Here is a 12,719-nt window from a genome sequence, read left to right as displayed (position 1 = left end):
TTTCCAAAAGGTAGAGCCTGCACCTCCACTGAACTCCATGGAGTTGTGTGGGAATTATCAGAGTGGAAGAACTGTTTCTCTAAAAGAGGAATTAGCCAAGAAAGCTCTTTGGCATGCAGACGAACTGGGAAAGAGCCTGAGAGCCCCAAGAGGGTGAGCAGCATCAATACTTCTTCCCTTAGAGCAAATCTATAAGGGAATAAGAGCTTCTCAATAACCTGCAGTGTTCAGTTTACCCAAAGAAGTCAGGTAAAAACTTGAAAAATGAGAGCAGCTCCTGCTGTGCACATGAAGGGCAGCAGCTGGTTGAGCACAGACCAGTGCCAGGGTGGCACCACCAGGGTGGTGGGAGAAGTTCTTGGAGAGCCTGACCCTCCCCTATAATTGCTCCATATTACCCATAGGAACAAAGTGAAATGAAGTGAGCAGGGCAGGCCTTACTGTAAGTCATTATCAGCAACCACAAGTGTCAGAACAATTCCAGTAACTTCCTAATGGACTCCATCGGCATTTCCTCAAATTTTACATCTGCACGCTCTGCCAGCAGCCAGGGCAGGGCTGCCTGCATTATTCCCCTGGTTTAAAACATGGAATTTGGATGGGACCTTGAACTAAAGGGAAAACCCCTCCAAAGGAAGCAGCCCAGGCTCTGCTGTGTGCCACTGACCTGACTGCAATGGAGCTCTCCCAGGATAACCTGTCACGGCTGATTTGTTGGGCACACACAGACAGGAGATGCTCAGCTTACAACAAACACAAGCTGTTTGTAATCTGTGCTGTAACAGAATAGATTGGATCACTTTTCTAGCTCAGTGTTTTTTGACTAAAGCTTGGCAAAGCTAAAGAACCATTCTACTATTCACACATTCCTAAGTGACAGGAAAACACAAGGGGGAATGTCTTCTGCAAGAGACCCATCACATAAAAACCTTCATAATTAATATCTTTTTAATTTCCAGTCCAGCTAACATAGAAATGAAGTGAGAGTTATCCTTAGGATGACAACTCAACTTCAATGCAGTATGAAACCCTAAAATCCACGCTGACACACACGTGTTCTGCTCCCTAACTGCATTTTCACCCGCTGTGGTTTTGAGGGTTTTTTTTTGGAGAAGCTCTGTGGCTTTCATGCAGGACTTGGCTGAGGTACCTGATTTACAACTCTCTACCTGCCTGTTAATTAAGTTGTAGAAAATGATTCTTAAAGCTGCACAGTTAACTATGCAACATAACAAACACTTGTGGTTCAAAATGTAAAGTGCACACAACATTTCAACTGTCCACAAGCCAAACCCAGGATGCAATTCATTAATGGGTAAAGATCTCAGCATTTTTCTTCTGACCCAATTTCCCAGGGTTCTCAGGGCTTTTTATCTGAGACTGAACGAGATGCATTCTTCCAGAAGTGCAACTAGACTTGATATAAACAAGTCTCTCAAGTGAGAGGAAAACACTCTGCATCTTTCAAATCACGACAGAACTGAAGTCCTTGAAAAGTTCTGAACAGAACTCTATTATTAGGATAAAATAGGGATGCTTTAAGGGTAATTTGGATCTAGTTCTGCTTAGCATCATGGATTTGATGGAACACAAAGGAATCTGCACAGCAATCATTCAGTAGCCAAGAATGAGAACCTAATTCTGATGCATTAGGAGAGGTTGAAATTAAATAAAAACTCAAGAATGACATTTATGCAGTAGTGTGGTAACTTTCCAGAGATACACTCTGCATATGAGAAAATGGAAATAATCACTATTTAACATATCCATACACATCAAATTGAGTTCAACAGCTTGTTTTTACTGGAGGATCCAATAGCAAATAATGAGCAAGCACTTCTGGCCCTAAAGAATAATGAAGTACACAGCCACACTGACAAAAAAATGACATGCTGCATTAGAATATAAAAGTGATTCTGAGATTGCACAAAAGGAATTCTATAAAACTCCACAATTGTTGGTTCTGTTGAAAAGCTGCACCTGCTTTTCAGAACCAGCCCATGCAGGAAGGATTTCAGCACTCCTGAAAGCCCTAATTTCAATAGACCTTAGAGGGGGGAAGCTGCCCTAGTTAAGAAACAACGTTGAAAGGAAAGCTAAAAACAAATAAAACATGCATCAGTGACTTGTTTATTTCTGAAAGGAACAAAAAAACTTCAGAAGAAACCACAGAGACCTGAAGTCTGAAGTGTGGTTTTATATCCTTCCCTTTCCCCAGGTTAAGACCAAAGTGCTGTTTCTAAGGGGAAGCCCAGAATCAAGAACCAGAGCAGAGTTTTTGTCCCAGCCACTTTTTTTTTCCCATTATATATTCAGGCAATCTTTCACTCTGTGAGGGTTTGCTCTTTAGCTCCTGCAGACATTCATAAAGACCTACAAGAGTTTCCACAGCCACTCTCTCTGGGGTGCATGGAATTTCATCCCCAAACCTTCACTTTTTATACAGATGAAAAGTAAAAATGAGCTTGAAGCTCTTAATGTCAATGTGGTTACATCCTTTGTCACCTGCATAATTCAGTTTTGTACTGGAAGTAACACAGGAAATTCCCAAACTAAGTTTTATGCTGTGTCTGGTGGGTTGGATGTTGGTTTTTTTTTTTTTTCATCTGGTGTCCCAATCACTTTAGACATATTGAGGTATAAAAGTGTCACAACAGTCATCAGTGTCAGGGAAATTACTGATTACAGTATTGTTAGAGCAATCCAACTATCAGGAAAGCATGCAAATCATCACTGAGACAGAGAAGCTTTGGTTTAGTGGTTTGGGGTAAAGGTTTTTTTTAAGTCCTAAATGCAGCACAGGAAGATTAAAAGAAATAGCTGATTTTACCTTAATGAAGCTCAAACTATTTTTAGAGGAAAAAAACCACCCTCTTAAATCTTGAATTGCTTGGCTGATTTTCATGATCTTTTATTAAGTTATTTATAAATAATAATAATACCCAAGAGAGCATCTTCCTCCATTGCCTGGAAGCTTTGAACCTCCCCAAATTCTCATTAAACTACTTCAATAACTTGCTCATACAGCCACATAATTATGTATAGTGAAGTTTCTCCTTTCCCAGAAGACATGAATTGTCTCCCTCTCCGAACATTATTTACTATTAAATAAGAAAACAGCAAATTATTCTCAGTCTGGGGCAGCAGTTGAGCAGATGATGTGCTCGAGTGTCATATTCAGTCTGGGACTGTGGCAGGGGAAGCTGATCCAGCCACTTCCAGAGTGGCCTCTCCCTCTGCCAGGAGTCTCCAGGAGACAGAGGCTCTGCCAGCAGCCTGGGAGATAAAACCCATTCAAGCCCAGACAGAGATAAGGCTAAAGGAAAGAATCACTGATGCAATCAAGAAAACTCTGCAGCAACAGAATAGGAGACAGAGCAGAAAGACAGACTGGAATTGTATTTTGAAACAGGATTACAGGACAAGCTGTTGTGCATCCTTAAGTAAGCCTTTGCAACACCAAAAATCCTCCTTTGCTCAAATCCCTTCTTTGAAAAGCATTTTCTTTGTGCTGCTGCTCAGACAGAGCACAGAGCCCTGCCCCAAAGCCTGAGTTATTCAGTGGTAGAGCAGTGAGGTGATTACCACAGCCATGCAGCACTGGCACACGCTTTTAATGCAGCAATTTCTCAAACTTATTCCAGAAACAAAGAAAACAAGCCAACAGTGTTTGGGAAAACAGCAGCACACCATTGCCAGAGCTCTTGCAATTAATGGCCAGCAGAGAGATGTTTTAACCTAGATTCCCCAATCCCTCCTTGCACTGTAAATTCCAGTTCAATGGGCAGAGTGCTGCAGCCCCTCTCCAGCCCTGCCCAGCAGGGCTGCACCAAACAGCACCAGATCCAAACCCTCCAAATCAGGGCCATGCAGGGCTCCTCTGTCCTCCCAGGGCAGAGCTGCTTGGGTTTTTTTCATAACTGCTACAGAACAAAGATCACTCATTCCCAAGTGCTGCTTCAGTTAAAATCCACATTCAAATGAAGAGAATGGAACCACAAGAACACTGCATTCTGCTCTGACAGGAACAAAAAATCAGTTTAATTAAGAGGCAAGTTTGGTAATTAAAAAAAATAAAATAATAAAGCCCTTACTGGGCCTGACTAAAGTGGAGCTCAGCAGTTGTGAGGCTGCAGAGCAGGCAGGCAGCAGGCACCCAGGGAAGAGCTGATCACATTCCTCCCTCCCTGCTGCTTCCCCAAGCACCTCGGGATGGAAAAAGGAATTGGTGAATGAGCTGGTCCTCCTGCATTCTCTGCTCCCAGGAGAAGATGAAGGAGGTGAAGGGCTGAACTGTGTGCCAGCTGGGGCAGTCACTGCACAGGAGCTGTGTGTGCTCTGCAACTGGAAATTAGGGAGGGGATGGGGAGGGAGGCAAGCACAGTTCTCTGGTCTGAACCCAACCCTGATGTTCCACTGGAATCCACAGGAACCTGAGCAGTAACAGCACAGTGAATGGAAACCAGGGCATGCAGAGCAGAGAACAGGGAGAACAAAAGAAAAAGAAATTCTATTAAGGTAGGAAACTGGCAGATTTCTCCCAAAAAATCAAATCACCTGTAATCAAAAACCCTGCAAGATGTCTCTGGCATTTTGTTGAGCTGATTTCTCTCTGCAAATCAGTGCTGAAGTGAAAATTTGTCAGGAAAGACAATATTTAGAGGAAAAACAGTCAGTAAGTCACTCCTCCATTAAGATCTTGCCTGTACCACCACCAAAGTCTGGAAGCAGTTTTCCTGGTGATTATTCTCTACTCAGTGTGCCCATTTCTGCCCAAACAACAGCAGGAAATTTGAAACAGTTCTGCTGATAACAAAATCCCATAATGAAAGCAATAAAAACGTTCACTACTCCAGAGTACTCCACATACATGAAGCACTGCACAAACATTAATTTCCCCTCATCATCTCAGGTATGTATTATTAATTAGCACCATTACACAACTGCTGCAGGTTCCTGTTGTTTCTTTTGCTCACTTCTCCTATTCCTCTTTTCTCTTTCCCATGCAGCACAAGTCCCTCTGATTTGTTTGCCCTCCTCTTTTTCCTCCTTCAAAAAAAGTTCCTCACCCACTTACTCTGGCACTTTGACCTTCTCTGTGCCAGTTTTGAGTATTTTAAGACACACAGGGGTGTCTGAACTCTTACAGCAGGTTCATCTCATCTACCTGCATCACTCACACATGAGATTCCAACTAAGAGGATTTATAAAAATTTTTACTGGATAGATTCACAGGCTGCATAGCAACACTCAGCAGAAACATGCAGTCACCTAACAACAATTAAAACCACAGCTAATGAGATCTGCACCACACAGGCACCTGCTTCAGCACCAGCCACTTCTTTTAGCAAGGGATAAATGACTAATTTCTGAATGCTGGAGCTGAGTAATAAAGTAATAATCACACAGTTGCCCCACAATAACAGAACTGGTGTGTTTTCACCCAGTTTTACAAGGAATTCATTATGGGTAATAACACCTGTAATTTCAATCTAAACTTCTGAAGATTTCATCAATTTTTACACAAACTCATCAGTACCCCCTGCTATCACTCACCTACAACACAAGGGAGATTTTCACTTGCATACACACACAATATTGCAAATTTCATCAAGGACATTAATTCCTTCTTTGCTGACTTAGACTATAACTCATCAATAACTGCAGAATTTCTCAGGGCAGACTCTAAGTTAACAGAATTGTTTCCTCTGAGGCAGCACTTTTCAGAGCAGTTTTTAAAATGCTAAGCTAGATCTATTAATAAAAATTGTTTTCTTTAGATGGAAAACAGCATTAGAAGAAAAAGGATGACTTGTTTGTACCCCTGGCCAAATGCACACAAACAGAGAAGATAAAATACCTTTAGGGAATGGCACAGACCCAAGAAAACAAGATTTCAAAAATGATCAGCAAACATGACCACACTAGATTGGGTATTTCTTTAAGCATCTGACATGCCAAGAAATCTGAGGTATCGGGTAAAAATATTAACAGGGCATCAGTACTCACCAACATCTGTCTGCCAACCTTATTTTAATTAACAGGAGTGAATTTTTTATTTAAAAAATTAGGTGTTATTGTTCATCTCTCCTGTGCTTGGCAAAGCTATTCTGGAATTACCTGTCTAGAACTCAGACAGGAAACTGAGTGACTTGGACACTTCATGCCTCCTATCCACAGCCAGCAGAACTTGTGGACAAATCTCCTTTCCCAACAAAAAGCTGATTGATAAAATGGACTGAGCAGCAGTGAAGCTTTTGAAGGGAGAAGAACATGAGGTGTTTTGTCTCAGCCTCCCTGGCGTGGGGAGCAGCAGCACAGGGCCCCTGTGCCCCCTGCCCGAGGGGGACTCCAAGGTGGAAATGGCACTGCTGCCAGCAGCACTGACACAGCAGGCAGCCCCTCCCTGGGAAAGGGAGGCCAAATGGACCAGGATCCGCATGGCTTAATGGAGAGCCAGGCACTGGCAGGGCTTGCTCAGTGCTTTTTGCCATTCCCTGCTGCCTAATGTGTGTTGGAACCTTTGATTCATCAGCATCTGGTATTCACGGATTTTCTTTTCACTTCCTCTCCTTTTTTAGGATTCCCTACACGTGTAGCATCAAGAGGATCTCATTTGTGGTGCTCACAATGTGACACAAAAATGAAAGAGGCGGATTTAGGCAAAAAGCAGAAGTTTCTTGTCTCTCCTGTTGCTCCCCAGTGAGACACCCCACAAACAATCCCAGCCTGCAGCTTTTTGAAGAGAATTCATGGAAAACACAGCCCAGAGCAAAGCCCAGTTTGTGTTTATCCTGTCTCACATGGTTGTGCATGAAGGAAAAGGCTGACAGAAGAGTCTGGCACTCAGCACTGGGGCAGCAGCTCACACATTCTGTTATCAGATCATGCAATAAATATGTAATAGGGCAAAGTAGTTAATATAATAAATTAGGCAGGGTCAAGACCAAGCGAATGCTGCAATATCTGACATGAATATGTAATTCCTGTGGCATCATTACACTGCTTTGGAGAATATAATATTACATTGTAAAGTTTATATTCCTGTGTCTGTTTTTCAAGTTCTTTTCATAGATTTCACTCCACTGAAAACATTTGGATTTTTATTCCTGTGTCTTCATGTAAATATATTTATTCATCATCTGCTTCTGTCAATTAGTCTGGCACCAGGATTTACTGCACTACAAATATTCAGCATCATGACTCACACAAAGCTTGTCAATTTATGTTTGGTGTAATTTGCCAGCTCCTGGTGATTTCTTGGGACCTTTTCTTAGTTTTTACAGCATTTTGGCATGAATAGCTCATTGACTGCTTTTCTGAAGACAAATATGTTGAAACTCTCTAATAATTTCCTCTGCCAGTATCTTTTTCTGAGCTGATTTTCAATTCAAAAGTTTTGCAAGCTTTGATTTCCTGCCAATGTTGTCTTCTCCTTTTACACTGGATTTCTTCACAGCCCTTACAGTTATCTCCACCTTGCAGAGTATTCCATGATTAGTTTTGGCCCTGTTTACTAAAGATCCCCAACTCACACTTATTTCTGGTTTTCTTTTCCTCAGTGTTGTGGTGGATTTTTTTTCAAGTCTTAACATTTTCAAATAATCACCCAGATGGTTTTAAACTATTTCTAAAACTGCCTTAACTTTATTGTTCATGCACTTTAATCCTGTAAACATACTGCAAAGTTTAGTTTATTTAAAAAACCAAATAATCAATGCCTCAATAAATGTTAGGCTCAAATTCTGAAGACATCTGCCAGAAAATGCTTACAAAATGCTGTAAGTTTTCTGCTCTTCATTTTTGCAAACTTTTCAAAGTAATGGACTCAGGGCAGTATCAGTTTCTTAGAAGGGTATTTTACAACTCCAGAAATATTTTACCATTCTATTTCAATATCATGCTTAATAGAAGTCCTAATTCAAGCTTTCAGTCAATTAATTTTTAAGTTTTAAATACATTACAGAAAACTGAGGATGAATTGGTGATAAGCTACAATTGAAAAAAAAAAATTTAATTTCCTGTAGAAGTTTCTTGTGTTGTTTTGGCTATAAGCTTAAACATAAGAAAGCCACATGTAATTATTTATTTATTTGTTTTTTTAAATGCAAGCCTGCCCTCTCGTGTGAGCCTGAGATTTAGCACAACTACAGGCAAAGAGAGAGGCAGGAAAAGCAGAACCATCTCCTGACTCTCTAAAAACCACAAACCCTCCAGTTCTTTGCTCTCACCGGTGCTGTTTTTGCTGAACGAGGACACACAAAGCAGCTACTCATAACTTAATGTCCTCTCTGCAACAGGAATACCAAGAAAGTGCTTTCTATTTGGCTTGTTATCTGCTAACCTAGAATCAATTTACAAATATTCAAGTGCATAGGTAATTTAGGAATTAATCTCTTCCATCACTTTTTGTCTAGAGACAAAAGGAGAAAAGGTTTTTCTCTGTTTGACTGTCAAAAAAAAAAAAAGGAGAGGGAAACCCAGCCAAATCATGAGAGTTTCTATTTACTTTCTTAAGCTTTACCCCAGTCAGAATGAAAGGCCTCCACTCCCTTGGGAGGAGGAGGTTTGAGTCAGGAGTGATTTGCAAAAGCCCCTGAAAACAACACAAAACTGGCACTGACAAGATCCTAAAGCCCCAGTCACTGACACTACCATGAGCATTGTCCACCCCACACAGCTCACACTCAGCACAAGCCATAAACATCAAACCAGCTGAGTGACATTCAGATGTTTCACCCCCAGAGGAGTCAGGCAGTAAAGAGGAAACAATACCTACTTGCGGAGGTGCTCGTGCTCCTTCAGGAACAGCTCTGTCCTCCTGTTGTTCACGCCAGAGCCGCTTTTATACGACCTAAAATCCAACAGAACAGAACCTCACTGAGAACTGTGACTTCAAGGAACTTCTTCTGCTTTACTCAGAGCACAGACATGTGAGCTATGCCAAGCATTCTCTGCACTTTCTCCTCTTGCTGCAGCAAACACAACTTACTCAATGTCTTTCCGTACTGATCCCAACAGATTCTCCCTTTCTCGTATCGCCAAGAAGTTTGCTTTGGTTTTGTGGAATTCGTGTGTGTAATCCTGTAATAACAAACAGTTATCCCAAAATTAGGGTCCTGAGCAACACAATGCACCCACAGGAGATCCAGCCACCTTTAAAATTGCCAACTGTTCTCTAATACAAAGTGCAAGACCAATTCAGGAATTTAACAGCAAAAATGCTGGAAGTTAATCCAAAATATTCTTAAAATTCACTACTCTTAGAGTAGCTGCTAAATTGGATGGCTGCAGCTACAGCTGTGGAGGGAAATCCACTGCAATTTCTTCTCCCAGTTTCAGATACCCTCACCTTTCTGATTAATTGGCTTGTGTTGAAATTTCCCATCAGAATCCCTAACAAAACCTACTTCTTTTGTGTGGTGAATATGTTCTTGAGTTTATTCTGTTGGTACACCAGATTAATAAAAAAAGTCTTTTCTGAACAATAAAGATGACTGCTATTTTTAAGATGCAATTTTACATTTTAAACCATTTCAGGCAGGTGGTACTTCTCAAAACACAATTTAACTGGCAGTTGGTGTGCACCAAAACCACTGTAACCATTCATACAAATGCTACTGCTTTTCACACTGTGTATGGACTACACAGATTCCAAGCAGAAATCAAACTGTACATGAGCAGCCAAATAAAATATGCATTTTAAGAGTACTATACCATGAAAACATGGTTAATTTATAGCACTGACTGGTAGCTTTAACCATCACATTTCCTTCATCTCCCTTGAGAAGCTTAGGAGCTTTTACAATCATGTTTTCTGAAGTGTGTGATGTTCCCTTGCACATTGTTACATGACAAGCCACACAGACAAGGTAATTCATTACATTTCCCCTTTTGCTATATAAAACCCACCCACACAAGGCAGCACCCTTTACTGCTCTTTCTCAGCTAAGTTCTAGTCACCAACATGACATAAAAAGCGCAATTTTTTCAACTCCGAGTTCAGCAGGTGCCTGGAGAGAAGTGAGATGGAATCAGCGGCATTCACACCTCCTGGTGAGACACTCCAGCGTGCAGTGATACCAGCAGAGATAATAATAATTATTATTTTAGCCAAAGAAAGAGCACAGAGGCAGGGAGGAGGCCCCTTGGTTACCTGCAGGATGTCCCTGTGGCGCTGCAGCGTGTGCATCAGCGCCGCGTTCAGCGATGGCACGCCCGCACTGTTGGTGTACTCTGCCATCTTGTCATTTATCCCAGTCAGCTGCAGGAGGAAAAACACCCCAGAAAATGAGAAATGGCTTATTCTTGCAAGAAAACTACAATGCATAAGCTGAAGGAGGCAGCTAGACATGCACACCTTGTTTAATACCCACACTGGGATTTCCTAATATGCGTCACAGAAATCCGGATTGGGATACTGCCTAAATGATGAAATCAACCCAAAGTAACTCAAGTTACCTTTCCCAGAAGTTGCTCAATTTCCACAGCCATGGTTTCAAACATTCTGTCCTGGCTTGATCCATTTAGTAGAGGAGTTGTGTCAGAGCTAAGGAGAAGAGGAGGAGCAGTTACTGAAAAGTTGCATCATTTCATGAGCGCCAGAAATAAGGAAACTCCAGTGAGAAGGGTTGGAAAGCTCCACTATACCCAGGTTTGCTAGAGATTAAATAAACTCTGAAAAATTACATTTTCTTATTCTGCTTGGCTTTAACTCTTATCTGAGCAGAAGACACAGTATCACCTGCAGGAAATAAATACCACCTCTCCTGGGAAGAAATGCCTGACACCACGCACCTGTCTGGTACCAGTGTCCTCTTCCCCCCAGCTTTTAACTTGATTTATTTATTTACTGGCAGGAGAGAGCACTGCACTTTTAGCATGTTACTCCAGCAACACAATCACACCTTAATAACACAGTGTTAAGACAACCTGTGACCTATTAAGCAATCACTGTCCCACAGAGCAACACAGGCCTCACCATTTATCACAATTAGCTTCACACACCTTCCCTGCTTGCTTGTAAACTGAAACCACAAGGAAAAGTCACATCTCAGACCAGCCTGCGGATCTGTGGCAACTAACACCCCTCAGAGACTACTCATGGCTCTGGTATTCTGCCTTGAGCGAGAGAGTAAGTTTGGCACAGGACAGCAAAAATAATGAAAACAATTGGACTACATGGCAAGTAACAGCACAGAGACAGAAACAAAAGTGAAACTAGAGCTGTTCAAGAGTAACATTATCATTGCTGAGGTGCTCTCAGGCTTCCAGAACTGTAAATTGAGGGACAATTATAAAATGGATTCAGTTACTAAATTAAATAAAATAGAAAAATATCAACACACATACCTAAAGCAGCAACACTCACAACTGACACAGTTAATAAGCAAAGAAATGGCTGCAAATGGACAGAGAGGTTGATAATTCCTGCTGTTAATAATTCCACCTCTGGCTCACAAGATACACCTGAAGAGTTTTACCACATTAATTCTTCAGTCAAACATAAATGTAATTAAAGCAAACAGAAACTACCCGTGTATATATACAGAGACCACCTGTATATACACATATCTAAAAACATGTGCAGCTCTTATTATTCTCATTAACACTGTCCCTGTCCATGGCGGAGGGGTTGGAACAAAATGATCTTTGAGGTCCCTTCCAACCCAAGCTGGGTTGGAAGCTGAGTGATTATTACTCACCTCAGCAGAAAGACAGGAAGAAATAGCCACTGGTTGTGAAGAGAGGGCTTGCTCCCTGCACAGCTGCTCAGTGCTCCAGTTCCCTTAAAACTGGGATTACCAACAGCACACCAGCCCACCTGGGAGGTGTAAAGCTAAATTCCCCTAATACTGAAGTCCCTGAAAACCTCCTGTTAGTTTAATACAAGAAAAACTCGGAATTAAGCCAGCATAACAAGCATTAAAAAGCTCACTGATCCCACACAGAACAAAATCCAGCTTTCCCCAGTGACCTGTCACCCACAGCCTGACTCACACACCAAAATCACATCCAGAGCAACACCAGCAGCGAGAAGCGCTGAAAGCTCCCAAAGAATCCAAGCCTTGAGAGCCACAGGTGGAACCAGCACTGAGCAAACGATAAAACCGCACCAAGCACCACAGGCAGCGTTTAAAACATAAAGAAACGGGCTAGTACCTATACCTGTCGCGTCTTCCGTCTCGGGAGCTGCTGTAGCTGGTGCAGAGCTTGCTGAAGGAGACCAGCTTCAGGTCCAGCTCGTTCTCCAGCTGCCTCGCTTGCTTCCGGAGATCTGCAGGGCCCGGGGGACAGTCACGGACCCGCCCGGGGACCCCGCACCTCCGCGGCTCCCGTCCCCACAGCAAGAGAAACCCACAGGGGAGAGGGGACCCTCGTGGCCGGGGCAGCCCTCACGCCGATGGGAAGGCGCGGCTGGGCGCCCCCAGCCCCTCACCCGCAGCCCGGGAGGGTCCGGCGGGGCCGCGGGCTTCATTCAGCAGGCACCGGCGCCTCATGGCTGACAGGCCGGCACCGCCCGCGCCCGCTGCCCGCCCGGGAGAGAGCAGAGGGGCCCCGGCGGCGGTCCCGCCCTGCCGTGCCTGGGCCGTGCCCCGGGGGCCCCGCAGCCGCCCCGTGCCCTCCACCCCCCGCCCCACTCGCCTTCCCAGTAGTTGCTGCTCCCCGCCGCCATCTTTGTTGTCCAACGTCAGCGCGGGCCGGGCGGGGCAGAGCGG

General features: G+C 43.1%; 1 protein-coding gene across 2 annotated transcripts in view; it reads right to left on the bottom strand.

Moving 5' to 3' along the window:
• The window catches only part of GOSR1 (golgi SNAP receptor complex member 1), a 28,975-nt gene extending 16,277 nt beyond the window's left edge, over nt 1-12,698 (bottom strand). Inside the window, exons 1-6 of one of the 2 annotated variants that reach the window (XM_066563541.1) lie at nt 12,646-12,698; nt 12,163-12,277; nt 10,462-10,549; nt 10,157-10,264; nt 8,993-9,084; nt 8,780-8,854 (exon numbers count right to left, since the gene is read on the bottom strand). In XM_066563541.1, the coding sequence (XP_066419638.1) occupies nt 8,780-8,854; nt 8,993-9,084; nt 10,157-10,264; nt 10,462-10,549; nt 12,163-12,277; nt 12,646-12,676 (509 nt within the window). In that variant the 5' untranslated portion in view covers nt 12,677-12,698. The remainder of the gene's footprint in view (nt 1-8,779; nt 8,855-8,992; nt 9,085-10,156; nt 10,265-10,461; nt 10,550-12,162; nt 12,278-12,645) is intronic. The other variant, XM_066563542.1, reaches the window with a different exon arrangement.
• Between the last annotated feature and the right edge of the window lie 21 nt (nt 12,699-12,719).

This window comes from Molothrus aeneus, chromosome 20 (assembly GCF_037042795.1).
Source record: "Molothrus aeneus isolate 106 chromosome 20, BPBGC_Maene_1.0, whole genome shotgun sequence".
NCBI lineage: Eukaryota > Metazoa > Chordata > Aves > Passeriformes > Icteridae > Molothrus > Molothrus aeneus.
Note: the sequence above shows the minus strand (reverse complement) of the source record. Positions and strands in the feature narration are given on the sequence as shown.